Source organism: Eleutherodactylus coqui, chromosome 5, assembly GCF_035609145.1.
Source record: "Eleutherodactylus coqui strain aEleCoq1 chromosome 5, aEleCoq1.hap1, whole genome shotgun sequence".
Classification (NCBI taxonomy): domain Eukaryota; kingdom Metazoa; phylum Chordata; class Amphibia; order Anura; family Eleutherodactylidae; genus Eleutherodactylus; species Eleutherodactylus coqui.
The window spans coordinates 150,366,759-150,388,402 of record NC_089841.1 but is presented as its reverse complement, the minus strand read 5'-3'; the positions used below and the strand labels follow the sequence as shown (position 1 = coordinate 150,388,402).

The 21,644-nt window shown below is 44.3% G+C and overlaps 1 protein-coding gene across 3 annotated transcripts in view; it reads left to right on the top strand.

Moving 5' to 3' along the window:
* RIMBP2 (RIMS binding protein 2) overlaps positions 1-21,644 on the top strand; it is a 345,228-nt gene that overhangs the window by 247,851 nt on the left and 75,733 nt on the right. For all 3 annotated transcript variants that reach the window (XM_066603410.1, XM_066603408.1, XM_066603409.1), the window contains 4 exons: positions 451-602; positions 2,355-2,431; positions 5,893-6,002; positions 6,996-7,808. In XM_066603410.1, the coding sequence (XP_066459507.1) occupies positions 451-602; positions 2,355-2,431; positions 5,893-6,002; positions 6,996-7,808 (1,152 nt within the window). The remainder of the gene's footprint in view (positions 1-450; positions 603-2,354; positions 2,432-5,892; positions 6,003-6,995; positions 7,809-21,644) is intronic.

The window sequence follows — 21,644 nt, the reverse complement described above, 5'->3', positions numbered from 1 at the left end:
GATGGAAGTTGGTACACTGACAATGTAGTTTATCCTGAAGTCCTTGCCAATTAAAATAAAGAGTTCTTAAAACATTTACAGTAAAAACTGACATTGGCACCAATTACCTAGTAAGATTGGTGGTTGTTCCAGTTCATGGTCATGGTATCAGAATATCATACATCTGTATCTGTGAGTATTTACTAGAATAGGCTCGTCTTGTTTAGTGTAGTTGCATCCATTAAGAGCAAATCAAAGATAATTGCTAGTTTCTTGTGATTACCAGGAGTATTATGTGTTGAAGTCTGTTTAGAAATGTATACTGTAGCCTTCTACTTCATAACTTTTATCTATCATTACATAAAGGAACCTTTCATAGCAGTTACATAAGATTTAGTTCTTTGCTCTTAACCTTACTTTCCAAAAACAGACACTGCTATTTATGTGTTGTCCAAAATAATTTTTTTACAGGTCATGAAAGTCCCACTGGTAGCAGGTCCTTGATTTCTGAGTTTATCCGCCCACTTCAAATTACTGGTGATAAGCCAGAGCAACTGTCCGTTAAACCCACTTTTCTCTTAAGACCCCGATCTGGCAGCCCAAGGCGTAGGTTTGAATCTGACGTAAGTCTGCTCTTTTGGTCGAAGATATCAATTACTGATTATCAATTCTTTATTTTACCATCTACAGTGGATGTAAAAAGTCTACACACCAGTGTTAAAAAGCCATATTTTTATCATGTTAAGATGAATCATTTCAGATTTATTTTCACCTTCAGTGTGCCCTGTTATATTTGTACAATTCCAATTAAAAACAAACTGAAATCTTTTAGTGTAGAAAAATAAAAAACAAAAAACTAAAATAATGTGGTTGCACAAGTGTGAACACCCTTTTACATTTGGGGATATGGTTGTGTTCAGAATTGGCCAATCACAGTTGAACTGATGGTAAGTAGTCAGTACTCGGCTGCCATTATTTACAGTGATTCTGGTATAAAGTTCCGCTCTTCTAGTAGGATTTTCCTGCCATTTTCTTAGTTGCATTTTTCAGCAAAAGTCTGGGTTTGTAAAGAGCTTGTAGCACATCAATGGAGTCTGATTGTGGAACAGTATCAGTCAGAAGAAGGGGACCTAAACATTTCGAAGGCATTACATATATCATGGAATACAGTGAAGATGTCATGAAGAATTGGATTCAATTTGGCACAACAGTGACATTACCAAGAACTGGATGTCCTTCAAAAATTGATGAAAAGACCAGAAGAAAATTGGTCTGGGAGGTGCCAAGAGGCCTACAGCAACATTAAAGGAGCTGCAGGAATTATTGGCAAGCACTGGTTGTGTAGTGCATGTGACAACCATCTCCTGTATTCTTCATATGTCTGGGTTGTGGGGTAGGGTGGCAAGGTGGAATCCTTTTCTAACAAAGAAATCCAATCCCAGTTATGTTTTGCTAAAAACCTACATTGAGTCTGCCAGAAGTATGTGGGAGAATGTGTTATGGTCTAATGAGACCAAGGCTGAACTTTCTGGACATGATTCCAAAAAGGAAGTTTGGCACGAAGCCAAAACTGTGCATTACCGAAAGTGCACAATAACCGCAGTGAGGCATGGTGGAGGCAGCATTATGCTTTGGGGCTGTTTCTCTGCTGCTGGAACTGGGGCTTTCGTCAAGGTGGAGGGAATTATGAACAGTTCCAAATATCAGTCCATTTTGGCACAAAATGTTCAGGCCTCTGCTAAAAAGCTGAAGATAAGGAGAAATTTTACCTTTAAGCACTAAAACGACCCAAAGCTTACCTCTAAATCAACAAAAAAATGGCTTTACCAGAAGAAGATCAAAGTTTTAGAATGGCTACGCCAGAGGCTGGGTCAGATTCCGGCTGCGAAATTCTTGCAGCGGGATGCGACATGTGCCCCTGCAATGACCTCTCGCTTACCCGGCTGGCGCACAGCTGTACATGTGCAAAGCAGAGCTGGCACGTCTGCGAGGCTCATACAGAAAGAGGACATGCCGCAGTTTTCTTACTGCGCAGATTTTACACAATCAAAATCGCGGCTGTATGCATAGGATTGCGTGCACGCATGCAATCCTCTGGCAGTGTGCAATGGCTGAAATTCCACGCTGAATCTCGCTGCAGAATTTCCGTCTGTGGGCAACTACACTATTTTAGATTTTTTTTCCATTCTAAAAGATTTGTTTGTTTTTCAATGAAATTGTATACCACTGAAGGAGGAAATGAATCTAAAATAATCTTTGTTGATTTTTTTTTTTAGCATGACAAAAGCATGGCATTTTAACAAGGGTGTGTAAACTTTTTATATCCACTTTACAGAACGGACAATAATGCTTGTATGTGTAATTTTTTTTTTCAGATGGATAATGAACAGAATACGAATACCTCAAAGCAAAGATACTCTGGGAAAGTCCACCTTTGTATTGCACGCTATAGGTAATGACCTGAGTCTGGAACTATATAAACAATTAGCATTTTATAGATCATTTTAAGTTCTACATTGAATGAAAAAAATGATGCAAAGTCAAAACTTCTAAAAACAGTACAAAAATATTTTTATCACAACAATATAAGTAGAATACAAAATAATTTAAAAATACAGAGTGACCCAAAAAATGGATGCATAGTTCAATATAAAAAATTTCTGCATAAAAGCTTTATTACTAGATTTATATAGACATCAAAGGATAGCTGTACGTCATGTTTGAAATCTGCAATCACATTATGTGCTCAAAGTGGTCACCATTAATATCTAGATACTTCTGAATTTGCTGAACTACTGCAAGAACAACATTCATTACAGTGTCCACAGGGATTGTTTTGCACAGTATTTCAATTTCTTCCCATAGTGCAGCCAGTGTAGCTAGTTTTCTACAGTATATCAAATCCTTTAGGGTTCCCCACTGGTAGAAGTTAAGGAGTGTTAAGTCAGGAGAATGAGGAGGGAATTTAACAGCGCTTCTCCATCCTATTCAGCATCCTGGCAGAATGTCATAGAGTGGCTCTCCCAGCCCGGTGGAGGTGCGCCATCTTGTTGGAAGTATAATTGCTCATCCTCGTAAAGCACATGAATGGCCAGTAAAATGGATGTGCAAAGCATGTTGAGGTACACTGGGTCAGGGACTTTGTCTTCAATAAAGAATAGTCCAGTTAAATCCCTGAATGACAGTCTATCCCAGACATTGAGCCTCGGTCAATAGTCTGCTTTGTCCACATGAATGTGAGGATTTTCTACAGCCCTGAAAACACAATTTGTTTACTGTACCATTTAGTTTAAATTGAGCTTCATCAGATCAAACAATTTTCTCCACAACCACCTCATACTCATGTAACATCTGTCGAAACCAGGGGCATGCCTAAAGGCTCAGGGGCCCAAGTGCAAAAATTCAGCTCGTGCTAGATCGTGCTGCATACATGATCTAGCCCCTTGGCGTAATCTTTGCAAACATGATGCATTTCCTGCACTACATGAAAATTTGTTTGTAGCCCTGCAGGTAACCACAGTACAACACTCCCATTGATTTTTAATGGGGTTACTCAAACCTGCACTCAAAAGTGGTGTTCCTAATGCCACGATTTTATATATATATATATATATATATATATATATATATAGACACACACGTGGGTCCGGACCACTTCTCTCTGTGATAGCAGCAGGAGAGGCAGACACAGCAGCCTCCGTCCAGCAGGAGGCAAGGGCAGCACATGATGACATCATCACTGTGCTCACCCTCCTGCCGGCCTACTTCCTCTCAGGCTGACCGCACTGCCTTCCCCGTGATCAGTGCGGTGCTGCAGACAGAGCGACCAGCCAGTAAGGCACTGAATGAGCATATGTTTATGGCTGAGGGTGGCCTCTGGGCTACCTCAGCGCAGGAGCTGGGTCGCCACTGTGACCCCTGATGGTACGCCTATGGTCGAAACCACTCACAGTACTGCATTCTAAAATCGGGGTCATCTTGATTCATGGTGTGTAGCAATCTGGGAATGCAAACTTTCCATTGTGCTTTCTTAAGAATGCATTGTATGCTTCATCTGCTAACTCCTGTCTTAAGGCCCATTTAGACACAATGATTATCACTCAAAATTCGCTCAAAAGTCATCTTTTGAGTGATAAACGTTGTTGTCTAAATGTGCCCATCTTTCACTTTTCTGCCAAACGACAGTTTTCAGTTCTGCTTGAAAACCATCCTTTGGCAGAACAGCTAATAAGCAGGACCACACGCTGTGCTCTGCCCGGGGAGAGCTGATTACAGCTGATAACATTGTATTAGCTGTTCTCAGCTGTCAGCCTTGACGCAGAGCAAAATGAAAGTAATCAGGAAACAGCGGGAGGTCGGTTCCCTGATTACAGCTCCCGGTGGCACACATGCTGCTACTTGGTACTAATAGGCATTAGTGCCAAGTAGTGATTTATGCAGAATGATTGCTCAAAAGCCATCTTTTGAGTGATCATCTTTGCAGTGTAAATGCACCCTTATGTGCACATTGTTTGATGGACGTTTGTGGTGAGTGTGTAAAATCTTCCAACACCAAATCCAAAAAAAAGCAGGATTTGTTGCTGTGCAATGCCTCCCAGATCTTTGCGTGTGCACATCACACAAGGTGCTATAGGTTTCTAAGTTACCCTGAATGCGTTATGTGGTTCTCGGACGTGTTAGTGGTTCTGTTCCAAACTCATGTTGCCATTGTCGTTGTACCTCATACACATTCTCAGATTACCAATACCATTTTAAAATGGTCTTGTGTTGCTTCTTTTAGTGTGCCTCCACTATTTTATTTAACTCTCCCGACAACCACAGAGTGGCTTTAGCAATCTTGGGACTACTAATATCTCTACATATCGCCACCATAATTCAATATGGTTTTTAAAAAAGGGCTTAGATAACCAGTATTGAAGTGTATACATTTTTTGTCACCCTATATCTTACCATTTACTGCACATATCATTTTCTGCATATACATATACTGTGATTACCCAACTTTAGTATATAAGTTGCAAAATGTATATGTAGTTTTGAACCAAGATATCAAAATAGAACCCTGGTAGAAAATTAGAACCAATTTAGAAAATGTCATGACTTTAAAAAAATGGAGATTTTTCCCCCCTAAATTCTAAAACTGGCCTTCAGTCACACACGTATTACAAATAATAACTCAGCTCTTACCACATGTGCGTTTGCCATTTGTAACATAGCACACATATTATTATTTTAGTCATGAAGAATAAAATTTTTGAAAATATATTCTGGAGAATCCTGCCAAGCATGAAGTCTATTCACCTGCGTTGCACTGAGCACAATGTAACATAATGAATTCTGACAGTTTAAAAAAAAGCTGAGGAACAATATGACCTACAGAACACGAGCGTGTCTAGATGTTCTATTCTATGAGCCTTTTTTACTTGTATTTCAAGAGTTTGTTTTCATTCAGTAATGTAATTTATAAGTTATTCTCCAACCATTATTTTGATTGGAGATTTACTCTCTGTCATCTTCCCTTTATCTTATTATTGCATTTTTCCTAGTATAAAAAGGGAACAGGATTTTTAAAGCTGGGCCCATTTTCTTATGCAACCCTATTTTGTACATAGTCTTACTTCAAGTCTGGAACAATAAAGCTGTGCTCTTTTATCTCACTATAGTCCCATACTTTGGGTGCCAAAGAGCAACCCCCAACCCCCCGATATTGAAAACATGGTTGTATGGGTTTACAGCTTTCACTCAGGCTAGAGACTCAGTCAGTTGAGAAAACATATACAACAGTTATTAGAGATGGGATAAGAATATGTATTAGCTAAAGGTAGTTTAATAATGTATTGTGATTTCCTTCTAACCTCTCCTTCCACATTTATTCCCCCTTTGTCTCTCTTTTCCTATTTTATTTTGCATCAGTTATAATCCCTTTGATGGACCAAATGAAAACCCAGAGGCAGAACTTCCACTGGTGGCAGGAAAATACCTCTATGTTTATGGAGATATGGATGAGGACGGGTTCTATGAAGGTATTTCAGTTTTACACTTCACATGAAGGCAAGGACAACTGTCTTTACAATTAGTGGCTTTGTTAAGGGTACGGGAAAACAAAATGAATAAGGTTTATGTTCCAACAGAAATATGTTTTTTCTTCACTGCCTAAACAATACATCATTATTGTACCCAAATAATACAACCATATAGTGTCAGCACAATACTGCCATATAGATCAGTGTAGAGCAAGAGACAGATAAGACTTTGTAACTGTGGTTCAACAGCTCCAATGTTCTTTCTATTGCTAGGGCTGGATACTCAGTGTAATTAAGCGATCTGCCTAATTACTGGAATGTTTTCTCCTGTTTTTGCCTCACTCTCCGGTTGCTCTTGGGGCTCCCACCTATGGGAACTCATTGTAAATGGAGCTGTCCAGTTTGCCAGCCCCTGGAACTAATTCTGCTCATCAATGACTGTTTTGTAGTGCTTTTAAAAAAAAAAAAAATTGGCAACATTCATTTATTGCCAGTTAATATATAAGTTGTTCCAGATAGAGGTAATCACAGTTCATTTCCACTGCATTTTGCAGTGATTATCATGGCAATAAACTGTGAATATACCCTTTTACGGCAATCGCATCAAAACAGGAAATGTGCTGCTCCCATACAGGTAGTTTAAGTGTGAAGAAGTATGTAACTTCTAAAATCTAAAAATTCTAAAAATGTATTGTTCTCGTCCTAATTTTTGTGCGTCTTACAGTAGTAGGAAGAAAACAGTCCTGCATTTAGTTTCCCTAATATTTATAATGAATTTAGTCACATCATAGACTTTGGTAGCTTGCATAATTGCATTAGTAAATTTGCCCTGTGAACAGAAGCATAGCTCGTAGTGGTAGATACAGTTCCCACTGAAAAGATAGATACTAAATGCAAGTTCCTCTGCTCTACACAGTAATATGTGTATGCATTTTAGCATTGTGCAAGAGAGGTAATAGAATAAATGTATTTATAACTGTATTTGTAACACAGGAGAATTACTGGATGGACAGAGGGGACTTGTACCGTCAAATTTTGTGGATTTTGTTCAAAATGAAGAATTTCATGTGTCTAGCACTTTGGCCAGTGAACAGGAAGAAAATTTCCTCAATCACTCAGTTCCTCTTCTTCAAGGAGATCACAAGCTAGAAATCACTCCACCAATCCACATAGAGTCCAGTGTGCTGAACAATGGCACAGGAACTATGGATGTGAACATTGATGAGATTGGAGAAGACATTGTGCCTTATCCTCGGAAAATAACCCTAATCAAACAACTCGCCAAAAGTGTTATTGTGGGCTGGGAGCCACCACTAGTGCCACTGGGCTGGGGTTCAATCCACAGCTATAATGTGTTGGTGGGAAAAGAAGTCCGTGCAACTATGAGCTTTGGAAGCAGAACCAAATGTCTACTTGAAAAACTGGATCTTGCCACAGTTACATACCGTATATCAATCCAGACGGTCACAGATCGGGGCAACTCTGATGAGCTCCAGTGCACTTTGTTGGTTGGGAAGGATGTAATTGTAGCTCCTTCCCATCTCAAAGTGGACAATATCTCCCCAATGTCTGCTGAACTCACATGGCTGCCAAGCAACAGCAATTATAGCCACATCATATTCTTGAATGATGAAGAATTTGACATTGTTAAGTCTGCCAGTTACAAGTATCATTTTATCAACTTAAAACCCAATGCAACGTACAAAGTCAAACTTCTAGCAAAGCCCCACCAAATGCCATGGCAGCTTCCGTTGGAACAGAGGGAGAGGAAGGAAGCCTATGCAGAGTTTTCTACTCAACCATCAGGTCAGTTATATTTAAGTAACATGATGTATATAGATATAGCATACATGTAACACCAAGGGGAAAGTCCAGCTTAACCAATGGTAAAACAAGAAATTTAAAATGTACCTTTTATTACAAAATATAAAAAATATAGAACATTAGGTCATTGACCACAAGACATCAAAAAAATGTCAGTTTTGCCTCCTGACAAAGCTGAGTACAGCGAAACGCACATCAGGGCGTGTGCGCATCTTTGTGTCTAGCACAGTAGACTGGAACCCCATTGTGAGCCAAACTAAGCCATTGTATAGTCAAATAATATTTTTCTAGCTTGATATCCCTGTTATGGCTTGTTTTTGATAGTTTTAGGTGTTACCCTGTGTCACATTCTGTGTGATGGTTCTTACATATCTATTTTGGGTTTTATATTGATAAAATATTTATTATTGTTGTCACTTCCCAATATAGTCATTCATATTTTATAACTTTACAGTAAGTGTTCAGGTTTCATATTTGCTAGCACTGCTTCCCCTTGTCCAATTGTCTTTCCTTGTAATTTATGTATTATTTAATTTTTGGACTAATATTAGGTATTTGGCCATTCAGGGACGGCATATTACACAATGCTATTGCGGAATATTCCATTCTGTGTAAAAGGTCCCTTTGCCCCACCCCCTTCCCTAACCCCAACTCTGGTTGGACCAATACCTCTACACATTTTACTATACAGACGTGTCAGCTATGAAGTACATGTACAGATATATCAGTAAATGTATTTCATGTAAATGTGCCGGCCACTGAAATGTTTATACACATATAAATGCCTTAGAAATGCCTATAAAGATTGCCTACAAATAATGTGCCAGCCAAAGCAGCACCTACAAAGTTACGCCAACCAACGTTCCTATACCATAATTATTAGCCACCCTGTTAGGCCAAGTTCACACAGGGCATTTTGGTGCAGTTTTTGATGTTTTATTTTCGCTAAAGCCAGAACTGGTTATTAAAGAAGGAAACATATAAAGAAAAGGCTTATCATTCTCCGCAACATGTATGGAAATATGCTGCGGACCTATATTTTCCGAGTTAGAGGCAGCACTTATGGAGAGTTGGGCTTGGTGTTTTGTGCTTTCTATTTAATTGCACTGCTACAGTCAGTAATGTTTCAAATAATTGATAGCATGTTGATATAAAATTACCAACAATTAGGTCAATAAAGAATACAGGTTTTTGGCTTAAAGTCACCCATTCTGGAAATTAAATGAGTCCATTTTTTTATATTCAGAGTTTAAGCAAAGCTTTTATAACTGTCCCATGTTGAGAAGAGACTAACTACAACCTAACTAAGATTATCAAATACTAGTGAACATGTCGCTGTCCTGCCAGACTCTGCTGAGAATGGTTGCTGTTTTTGCTTTCCAAATAATTGCATTTTACTGCTCGAACTGATATTGACTCTATTGGTTTATTGGCCCATATACTTCCCTTTGTTCCCAGATTGTATATTGCCCATTAGGCAACTTGTTAGCGTTCCAGGTAGCTAAGCAGGTATTATGGAGACAGCTGTATACAGAGATGTGACTTTTTCGCCGTAATATTTAGAAGCTCAGATTTGTGTATCGGATGTTGGATGTGATTATTCTGTTCTTGCCAGTAAATCTCTGTCTAGTAAATACTCATCTTGGTTAATGTTTAGACTAGAATTTTTTCTGCATACTGCATTATATAGAAAGATTCGCTAGTGACACTTCCAAGTTAACTGTTGATAATTGGCACATTCTCTAGTCTCTGTAATTGATTATTTTTCGGCTTTTTTTCAATTTCATGTTAAATTATTTTCTTGGAACATCTCAGCCCTGCTTGGGTAATTGGAATATTATCACAACTAGAAACAATTACAGAATTTCCCAGCCAAATATGGTACAAAGAGCAAGTTCAGGCATTGCAGAGCTGCAGCCATGCGCCTCAACAGACAGGGGCTCTGATACGTCTTGTGAGAGATTTCCTTTAAAACTGAGGACACCTTCATTCTAAGTTGGTGTCATTCATTTACTGGACTTATCTACTTTGGAATGTTTGAATGAAAGTACCCAAGATACAGTGCATTTGGTTTGTTTTAATATGACATCTCCCTATACCTTAGGCAGTTTTTGAAATGCCAGGTTTTCTCACATGACAAACAGGAAATCTTTGTGTGACCAAAAGAAGTCCTTAGAAATCAGGCATAATCAAAAGGTTGTATGCAGTTTTTCAGGGGTTTTTTTGCACAAAAAACACCAGAAAGGAGACTTACAGAAGTCCTATGCATTTACAATATTTAGAAAATCCAAATACTTTTGGAAATGATCCTAATTAAAAATATTCTACCTTTTTATATTCTGAAGCAGAACTATGTGTCTCCAAATAAATGCTGTGTATAGTTTCATCTAGTAATCCTGTGTTACTCCACTTCCTCTTAGATGGTAGAATAGGGGCATATGGAAGGGATTAACACAGAAACTGCAGTCAGGTTATACAGAGATTGTTGTTTGCTTACAGAACTATTGCAAATGTGTATTTGCTTAATTGAATGTTGTCAATTATATCAGCACAGTATTCTTGCTGTACGCAGCCCCTCAAGTAATGCCTATAGGAACATTTGGTAGATAGGTTTACTGTACATGAGTAGTGTTTTAGTCATGGGACAAATATTACTGTTAAGATATAGAAATATTAAGTGAAAAGCAATTATATCTATTCAGTATAGAGTTCTTTTAGTAGTCGGTGTCAAATTATTTGAATTTACAGGCTATTATTAGAGATGAGCGAACACCAAAATGTTCGGGTGTTCGTTATTCGTAACGAACTTCCCGTGATGCTCGAGGGTTCGTTTCGAACAACGAACCCCATTGAAGTCAATGGGCGACCAGAACATTTTTGTATTTCGCCGATGCTCGCTAAGGTTTTCATGTGTGAAAATCTGGGCAATTCAGGAAAGTGATGGGAATGACACAGTGACGGATAGGGCAGGCGAGGGGCTACATGTTGGGCTGCATCTCAAGTTCACAGGTCCCACTATTAAGCCACAATACCGGCAAGAGTGGGCCCCCCCCCTCCCAACAACTTTTACTTCTGAAAAGCCCTCATTAGCATGGCATACCTTTGCTAAGCACCACACTACCTCCAACAAAGCACAATCACTGCCTGCATGACACTCCACTGACACTTCTCCTGGGTTACATGCTGCCCAACCGCCCCCCCTCCCCCCCACAGCGCACACCAAAGTGTCCCTGCGCAGCCTTCAGCTGCCCTCATGCCACACCACGCTCATGTCTATTTAGAATTGCGTCTGCCATGACGAGGGACCGCAGGCACACACTGCAGAGGTTGGCACGGCTAGGCAGCGACCCTCTTTAAAAGTGGCGGAGCGATAGCCCACAATGCTGTACAGAAGCAATGATAAATAGAATCCTGTGCCACCGCCATCAGGAGCTGCACACGTGGGCATAGCAATGGGGAACCTATGTGCCACACACTATTCATTCTGTCAAGGTGTCTGCATGCCCCAGTCAGACCGGGCTTTTTAATTCATAGACACAGGCAGGTACAACTCCCTATTGTGAAGTCCCTGTCGACCCACAGCATGGGTGGCTCCCTGGAACCCACCGGCGGTACACAGAAATATCCCATTGCATTGCCCAACACAGCTGAGGTAGTAATGTCGTGCTTAATGCAGGTGGGCTTCGGCCCACACTGCATGCCCCAGTCTGACTGGGGTTCTTTATAAGTGTACAGATGTAGTAAAAACTCCGTGTGCACCTACAGCATGGGTGGGTGCCAGGAAGCCACCGGCGGTACATAGAAATATCCCATTGCATTGCCCAACACAGCTGAGGTAGTAATGTTGTGCTTAACCCTTTCCAATCCAATTTGTATATGGTTTTCCTAGGGGGCTTACTCTTTTTCTGCTGTTATACAACGGCGCTATATGCTGGCTAAAGCCAGTACTGCATGAGCTGACACGTAGGATAGGCTCCGACAGCAGAGAGGCTGGCAATATACAGTAAGAGAACCCCGACGGACGTCTACCAACAACGGAGCTGTACAGCCTTAAACCCTAATGTCTTCACAGGTCACACAGTGGACTGGAAAGGGTTAATGCAGGTGGGTTTCGGCCCACACTGCATGCCCCAGTCAGACTGGGGTTCTTTACAAGTGGACACATGTAGGTTTAACTCCCTGTGGACCCACTGCCTGGGTGGGTGCCAGGAAGCCACCGGCGGTACATAGAAATATCCCATTGCATTGCCCAACACAGCTGAGGTAGTAATGTCGTGCGTAATACAGGTGGGCTTCGGCCCACACTGCATGCCCCAGTCAGACGGGTTCTTTAGAAGTGTACAGAAGTATTAAAAACTCAGTGTGCACCTACAGCATGGGTGGCTCCCTGGAACCCACCGGCGGTACACAAAAATATCCCATTGCATTGCCCAACACAGCTGAGGTAGTAATGTCGTGCGTAATGCAGGTGGGCTTCGGCCCACACTGCATGCCCCAGTCAGACTGGGGTTCTTTACAAGTGGACACATGTAGGTTTAACTCCCTGTGGACCCACTGCCTGGGTGGGTGCCAGGAAGCCACCGGCGGTACATAGAAATATCCCATTGCATTGCCCAACACAGCTGAGGTAGTAATGTCGTGCGTAATACAGGTGGGCTTCGGCCCACACTGCATGCCCCAGTCAGACGGGTTCTTTAGAAGTGTACAGAAGTATTAAAAACTCAGTGTGCACCTACAGCATGGGTGGCTCCCTGGAACCCACCGGCGGTACACAAAAATATCCCATTGCATTGCCCAACACAGCTGAGGTAACGTCAGCTGTAATGCAGGTGGGCTAAAAATTAATTTGATTACACTGTAGGCGAGGGCCCACAAAAATTGCTGTATCAACAGTACTAATGTACATCCCAAAAATTGGCCATGGCCAGCCAAGAGGGCAGGTGAAACCCATTAATCGCTTTGGTTAATGTGGCTTAAGTGGTAACTAGGCCTGGAGGCAGCCCAGTGTAACGAAAAATTGGTTCAAGTTAAAGTTCCAATGCTTTTAAGCGCATTGAAACTTATAAAAATTGTTCAGAAAAATTATTTGAGTGAGCCTTGTGGCCCTAAGAAAAATTGCCCGTTCAGCGTGATTACGTGAGGTTTCACGAGGAGGAGCAGGAGGAGGAGGAGGAGGAATATTAGACACAGATTGATGAAGCACAAATGTCCCCGTTTTGGATGGTGAGAGAGAACGTAGCTTCCATCCGCGGGTGCAGCCTACGTATTGCTTACGTATCGCTGCTGTCCGCTGGTGGAGAACAGAAGTCTGGCGAAATCCAGCCTTTGTTCATCTTGATGAGTGTTAGCCTGTCGGCACTGTCGGTTGACAAGCGGCTACGCTTATCGGTGATGATTCCCCCAGCCGCACTAAACACCCTCTCCGACAACACGCTAGCCGCAGGACAAGCAAGCACCTCAAGGGCATACAGGGCTAGTTCAGGCCACGTGTCCAGCTTCGACACCCAGTAGTTGTAGGGGGCAGAGGCGTCACCAAGGATGGTCGTGCGATCCGCTACGTACTCCCTCACCATCCTTTTGCAGTGCTCCCGCCGACTCAGCCGTGACTGGGGAGCGGTGACACAGTCTTGGTGGGGAGCCATAAAGCTGGCCAGGCCCTTAAAGACTGTTGCACTGCCTGGGATGTACATGCTGCTCGATCTACGCACATCCCCTGCAACATGGCCCTCGGAACTGCGCCTTCTGCCACTAGCGCTGTCGGCTGGGAATTTTACCATCAGCTTGTCCGCAAGGGTCCTGTGGTATAGCAACACTCTCGAACCCCTTTCCTCTTCGGGAATCAGAGTGGGCAGGTTCTCCTTATACCGTGGATCGAGCAGTGTGTACACCCAGTAATCCGTAGTGGCCAGAATGCGTGCAACGCGAGGGTCACGAGAAAGGCATCCTAACATGAAGTCAGCCATGTGTGCCAGGGTACCTGTACGCAACACATGGCTGTCTTCACTAGGAAGATCACTTTCAGGATCCTCCTCCTCCTCCTCCTCCTCAGGCCATACACGCTGAAAGGATGACAGGCAATCAGCCGGTGTACCGTCAGCAGCGGGCCAAGCTGTCTCTTCCCCCTCCTCCTCATCCTCCTCATGCTCCTCCTCCTCCTCCTGTACGCGCTGAGAAATAGACAGGAGGGTGCCCTGACTATCCAGCGGCATACTGTCTTCCCCCGCCCCCGTTTCCGAGCGCAAAGCAGCTGCCTTTATGGTTTGCAGGGAATTTCTCAAGATGCATAGCAGAGGAATGGTGACGCTAATGATTGTAGCATCGCCGCTCACCACCTGGGTAGACTCCTCAAAATTACCAAGGACCTGGCAGATGTCTGCCAACCAGGCCCACTCTTCTGAAAGGAATTGAGGAGGCTGACTCCCACTGCGCCGCCCATGTTGGAGTTGGTATTCGACTATAGCTCTACGCTGTTCATAGAGCCTGGCCAACATGTGGAGCGTAGAGTTCCACCGTGTGGGCACGTCGCACAGCAGTCGGTGCACTGGCAGCTTAAAGTGATGTTGCAGGGTGCGCAGGGTGGCAGCGTCCGTGTGGGACTTGCGGAAATGTGCGCAGAGCCGGCGCGCCTTTACGAGCAGGTCTGACAAGCGTGGGTAGCTTTTCAGAAACCGCTGAACCACCAAATTAAAGACGTGGGCCAGGCATGGCACGTGCGTGAGGCTGCCGAGCTGCAGAGCCGCCACCAGGTTACGGCCGTTGTCACACACGACCATGCCCGGTTGGAGGCTCAGCGGCGCAAGCCAGCGGTCGGTCTGCTGTGTCAGACCCTGCAGCAGTTCGTGGGCCGTGTGCCTCTTATCGCCTAAGCTGAGTAGTTTCAGCACGGCCTGCTGACGCTTGCCCACCGCTGTGCTGCCACACCGCGCGACACCGACTGCTGGCGACATGCTGCTGCTAACACATCTTGATTGTGAGACAGAGGAGGAGGAGGAGGAGGAGGGTGCTTTAGTGGAGGAAGCATACACCTCCGCAGATACCACCACCGAGCTGGGGCCCGCAATTCTGGGGGTGGGTAGGACGTGAGCGGTCCCAGGCTCTGACTCTGTCCCAGCCTCCACTAAATTCACCCAATGTGCCGTCAGGGAGATGTAGTGGCCCTGCCCGCCTGTGCTTGTCCACGTGTCCGTAGTTAAGTGGACCGTGGCAGTAACCGCGTTGGTGAGGGCGCGCACAATGTTGCGGGAGACGTGGTCGTGCAGGGCTGGGACGGCACATCGGGAAAAGTAGTGGCGACTGGGAACTGAGTAGCGCGGGGCCGCCGCCTCCATGATACTTTTGAAGGACTCCGTTTCCACAACCCTATACGGCAGCATCTCAAGGCTGATGAATTTTGCGATGCGGACGGTTAACGTTTGAGCGTGCGGGTGCGTGGCGGCGTACTTGCGCTTGCGCTCGAACACTTGCGCAAGCGACGGCTGAACGGTGCGCTGAACTACACTGCTGGATGGGGCCGAGGACAGCGGAGATGAGGGTGTGGGTGCAGGCCATGAGGCGGTAGTGCCTGTGTCCTGAGAGGGGGGTTGCATCTCAGTGGCAGGTTGGGGCACAGGGGGAGAGGCAGGGGTGCAAACCGGAGGCGGTGAACGGCCTTTGTCCCACCTTGCGGGGTGCTTGGCCATCATATGTCTGCGCATGGTGGTGGTGGTGAGGCTGTTGGTGTTGGCTCCCCGGCTGAGCTTTGCGCGACAAAGGTTGCACACCACTGTTCGTCGGTCGTCAGGCGTCTCTGTGAAAAACTGCCAGACCTTAGAGCACCTCGGCCTCCGCAGGGTGGCATGGCGCGAGGGGGCGCTTTGGGAAACACTTGGTGGATTATTCGGTCTGGCCCTGCCTCTACCCCTGGCCACTGCACTGCCTCTTGCAACCTGCCCTGCTGATGCCCTTGACTCCCCCTCTGAAGACCTGTCCTCCTGAGTAAGCGTTGCACACCAGGTGGGGTCAGTCACCTCATCGTCCTGCTGCTCTTCCTCCGAATCCTCTGTGCGCTGCTCCCTGGGACTTACTGCCCTTACTACTACCTCACTGCAAGACAACTGTGTCTGATCGTCATCGTCCTCCTCACCCACAGAAAGTTGTTGAGACAGTTGGCGGAAGTCCCCAGCCTCTTCCCCCGGACCCCGGGAACTTTCGAATGGTTGGGCATCAGTGACGATAAACTCCTCTGGTGGGAGAGGAACCGCTGCTGCCCAATCTAAGCAGGGGCCCGAGAACAGTTCCTGGGAGTGTTCCCGCTCCTGAGCAGGTGTCATTGTAGTGGAGTGAGGAGGCTGGGAGGAAGGAGGAGCAGCAGACAGAGGATTCGGATTGGCAGCAGTGGACGGCGCAGAACTGCGGGTAGACGATAGGTTGCTCGAAGCACTTTCTGCCATCCAGGACAGGACCTGCTCACACTGCTCATTTTCTAATAACCGTCTCCCGCGTGGACCCATTAATTGGGCGATGAATGTGGGGACGCCAGAAACGTGCCTCTCTCCTAATCGCGCAGCAGACAGCTGCGACACACCTGGATCAGGAGCTTGGCCTGTGCCCACACCCTCACTTGGCCCTCCGCGTCCTCGGCCACGTCCACGTCCACGTCCTCTAGGCTTACCCCTACCCCTCAGCATGCTGTATTACCAGTGATTAGATTTCCCAGGCAGGAAATAAATTGGCGCAAGACTGCAGGCCAAATATAATTTTTGCCCTTTTTGGAAAACGAAAGGCCCCACTGCCTCTAGTGAATGAATTATCTAAGTTTAATAACTGTGCTGTGTCCCTGCTTATGTGTCACAGAACGTGAGGGTAGCAGAGTTATTATAACTCTTGGAGAGCAGGTATTTTTTTTCCCAATTAAGGAAAGCAAATGGCGAACCCAGCAGTAAAGCGTAGCTGGCTGCGTATGATTTAGCAATGTTTTTCACGCAGCTCACACGTGTCCACCGCCCGTAAGGACGGACAGAGGCTGGACAAATAGATTTGTTTTCAGTTTTTTCCCACCAACAGGCAGCACTGCGTATATTCTATGAACCTGAGAAGTTTAATAACTGTGCTGTGTCCCTGCTTATGTGTCACAGAACGTGAGGGTAGCAGAGTTATTATAACTCTTGGAGAGCAGGTATTTTTTTTCCCAATTAAGGAAAGCAAATGGCGAACCCAGCAGTAAAGCGTAGCTGGCTGCGTATGATTTAGCAATGTTTTTCACGCAGCTCACACGTGTCCACCGCCCGTAAGGACGGACAGAGGCTGGACAAATAGATTTGTTTTCAGTTTTTTCCCACCAACAGGCAGCACTGCGTATATTCTATGAACCTGAGAAGTTTAATAACTGTGCTGTGTCCCTGCTTATGTGTCACAGAACGTGAGGGTAGCAGAGTTATTATAACTCTTGGAGAGCAGGTATTTTTTTTCCCAATTAAGGAAAGCAAATGGCGAACCCAGCAGTAAAGCGTAGCTGGCTGCGTATGATTTAGCAATGTTTTTCACGCAGCTCACACGTGTCCACCGCCCGTAAGGACGGACAGAGGCTGGACAAATAGATTTGTTTTCAGTTTTTTCCCACCAACAGGCAGCACTGCGTATATTCTATGAACCTGAGAAGTTTAATAACTGTGCTGTGTCCCTGCTTATGTGTCACAGAACGTGAGGGTAGCAGAGTTATTATAACTCTTGGAGAGCAGGTATTTTTTTTCCCAATTAAGGAAAGCAAATGGCGAACCCAGCAGTAAAGCGTAGCTGGCTGCGTATGATTTAGCAATGTTTTTCACGCAGCTCACACGTCTCCACAGGCGTAAGGACGGACACAGGCTGGACAAATAGATTTCTTTTCAGTTTTTTCCCACCAACAGGCAGCACTGCGTATATTCAATGAACCTGAGAAGTTTAATAACTGTGCTGTGTCCCTGCTTATGTGTCACAGAACGTGAGGGTAGCAGAGTTATTATAACTCTTGGAGAGCAGGTATTTTTTTTCCCAATTAAGGAAAGCAAATGGCGAACCCAGCAGTAAAGCGTAGCTGGCTGCGTATGATTTAGCAATGTTTTTCACGCAGCTCACACGTGTCCACCGCCCGTAAGGACGGACAGAGGCTGGACAAATAGATTTGTTTTCAGTTTTTTCCCACCAACAGGCAGCACTGCGTATATTCTATGAATAATAACTGTGTTGTGGCCCTGCCTATACAATTCTTTCCCTGCAGTATCAATGGAGGGTGGAATGCTCTGCAGAGGCGATTTTGAGAAGCCCAAAAAAAATGCAGCACAGCCAACAGCAGCCTGGACAGTACTGCACACGGATAAATATGGCCCTAGAAAGGACCGTTGAGGTTCTTGAAGGCTACACTCACTCCTAACACTCTCCCTGCCTATGCAGCACTTCTGTCCCTAATGCCAGGTGCAACGGTCTGCAGAGGCGATTTTGAGAAAAAAAAAATCCCACTGCTAACAGCAGCCAACACACAGCTATCAGTGGCCCTAATAAGGACCTTTGGGGGGTCTTGAAGCCTACACTAACTACCAATTCTTTCCCTACAGCAGCTCCGGTATAAACAGCACTGTCCCTCATCTAACTCACACCGCATCTGAGGCGAGCCGCGGGAGGGGCCGACTTTTATATTAGGCGAACACCTGATCTCGCCAGCCACTCACAGCAGGGGGGTGGTATAGGGCTTAAACGTTGCAGGGGGAAGTTGTAATGCCTTCCCTGTCTTTCAATTGGCCAGAAAAGCGCGCTAACGTCTCAGGGAAGGAAGTGAAAGTAACCAGAACACCGCATGGTGTTCGTCACGAATAACGAACATCCCGAACACCCTAATATTCGCACGAATATCAAGCTCGGACGAACGCGTTCGCTCATCTCTAGCTATTATATCTTTTGTAGGTGTTGTTAGGGGAATTCAACGGTTTCCTGGTATGTTCCAGGGCTCCAAATTAAAGTGATATGACTTGACCGGTCAAGAGCAATGCAGACACACACAGACCATGACGCTATGTGTAACGCATTCTGGTTTATTATGCCATACGTTCAATCTTTATAGAATTTTACAAAGCGAGTGGCTTCATGCCAAATACAATTAAAAATACAATTAGTAGCAGTTTCTTAATACATCAGTTTCTTATCAATTTGTCCTTCTTTCTGCAGATGCTAGCCTTGAGATACATCCTGTAAAGCTTGTTAGTAGGTTTTGGCAAGAAATATCTTAAGATAAGAACACAGTACAGGAAACTTTTGTGGTGGTCCAATTAGTATTTCCAGCTGGATTAGTCAAGGTGAAATCTAGCATATGTCTAGGTGAAAGTTGAAAACCATACAAATATATATGTGTAACTAAATATTATAACAGACAAGCAAAAGAGACATCAGGAAGTCTTTGGCCATTTTTTAGGCCTGCAGCCTTCACAAAATCCCCCATTTGAAACAGTTCATCACGAGAAAGAGTCCATATTTGTGGTACGTTCAAGGGTTCTACTCTACCCAAGCCGGGCTTTTTCTTTACTTTCTTCTTTTTGGCCGGATTCCCACCATCAAGGCTCTTTACAAGTGGCTGTTTCAACGATATCGCAGCAGGAGAGACTCCAGGTACTTGGCTTGTCTCCGTATTCCATAAAACATCCAAAGGTTGCAGAATAAATAAAAGAAAATTACCACAAAGTAAAATAACAGATTACATTTTTATTACTTCTGCTTATAGCGTAATTAAGCTAAGAGTTTCATCAAGACTCTTTCTGGTGTGCCCAAAACATCCCATACATAGAGACATTAAAGTAGGTCTACATTGGCACCAACAATATACAAATGACATGTAATATTTTTGCAACAAAAGACTAAACCTGTGTGTAACTTGACATGTCTGAGGTGACTATGACTTTTTACAGTGTTACATTTCATACGGTTGGTCATACTTTGGCATTTTGTTCGGTTACACAATATCATTGAATCAGATGTTGCTGACCCCTGGTTGAGTGATATTTGTGCACATTTCCCTATCTCAGACTTGTTGCAGGTGAAGTTATAACAGACTTCTGTTCCCATTACCCATCTAACTTGAAACTTTGTCACATTTGCCAACCAGTTGTGTTCTACTTGTGGGCACCCTGGACAGTAGTCATAGATATTTACAAAATTCTGAATATCATTTTCCTCTAGCTTGGTGTCATTATGGATCACTGAAAATACACGTTTTAGTACTGAAGTTGCGGTAGGTACTGACAACAGGCAAGTACGCAGTATGTCCTCACTGCTCTTAAGATTTACCATACGCATATTAGTAATATTTAATACATTCCAGGTCAATTATTCCCACATATTGGTATGCCCTTCTGCCCATTGCATCCATCCCCTTCTATGCTTTAGCTGCTCTGGTTCACTAGCTGGTGGGAAACCAGAGAGGAAGATTGCAAAAACCATGACAGTTATACCGCAGGCCGTGAGGGATACAGGCCTCATTGCCTTGGGGTTTGGTTGTCTTTTTGTAGTGTGAGGCGTGGATCCAATTCGGTTTTCCCTCCAATTTGACAGAAAGGATGGTAGTCAACAGAACCTGGTAGGGACCATCAAATCTGGGTTCCAGCATTCTCCTCACGTGTCTGCAGATGAGAACCCAATCTCCAGGCTGCAGGTCATGTGTACCTTCAAAGGAATTAGGATCTGGAGTAGAAGAGAACACTTGGTCGTGTGTTATTTTCAGACATTTATTTAGAGACTGTACATAGTCAGTCAGTGTCCTAAACTGTGCCCACAGTTGTTGAGGAAAGTACAGGGAGACAATCCTTTCTTCCTATTAGGTAGGTACCTAACTGAGAAAAGGGCTAATGGAAGGCACTCAGTCCAAGGTTTGCCTGTTTCCTCCATTGCCTTTTGTGTTTTTAATTTCAGGGTACCGCTCATCCTTTCTACTTTCCCACTACTCTGTGGATGGTAGGGTGTGTGAAAGGCCTGGGATACACCCAGAGCAGATATGATGTGTTGCATTATTTCATCTGTAAAGTGTGTACCTCTGTCTGACTCAATTACTTCCGGTACCCCGTATCTGCAGATTACCCCATTCATGAGCTTCTTTGCGGTTACTTGCTCGTTTACCTTGGTAACAGGGTAGGCCTCCAACCTAAAAAGACATCAACAACAACAAGCACGTATTTATACTTCCCAATTTGCAATCTCTGAAATGGGTACAGTGGTCTAGGCAAGTGTTTGTGTGGCACCTTTACCTTCTGTCCTGAGTTGCTTATGGCATAGACCATGCAAGACTGGATAAATGATGCAGCAGTTACAGAGAACCCAGGAGCCATCTATCCTCGTTCAAGCGTCGACATCATTGCTACTTTCAACAGATGAGTCTTTCCATGAATCAGCTGGGCCATCATAGGGGACAGGGATCCTGGTAGGCAGATTTTGCTTGCCTTTTGCCATACGCTGTCCTGTTCTGCTGTTCCTATTTTTAGTCCATTTATCCTTTTCTTCCTTGCTGGCTTGTAACTGTAAAGTCATTAGCATATCAATGTCCACATTTTTTTCAATGTCCAAGTTTTTGTCTCTGACTTGTGCTGTCAGTATCTTCTTTTCTTCTTTCTTCCACTGCCTTTGCTGTGATTTCTGCAAGGGTGTTGCCTCTTGCTTCTCCAGTGTCGGCTTTGGTGTGAGCTTTCAATTTTGTCAGGTACAAGTAGAGCCTCGATGAGACTCTGCACCGCTGCATCATTTTTAATTGGCTGTCCTACTGAGGTAAGAAACTGTCTGGCCTTCCATATTGGGCCGTAATCATGAGCTATGCCAAATGCATACTGG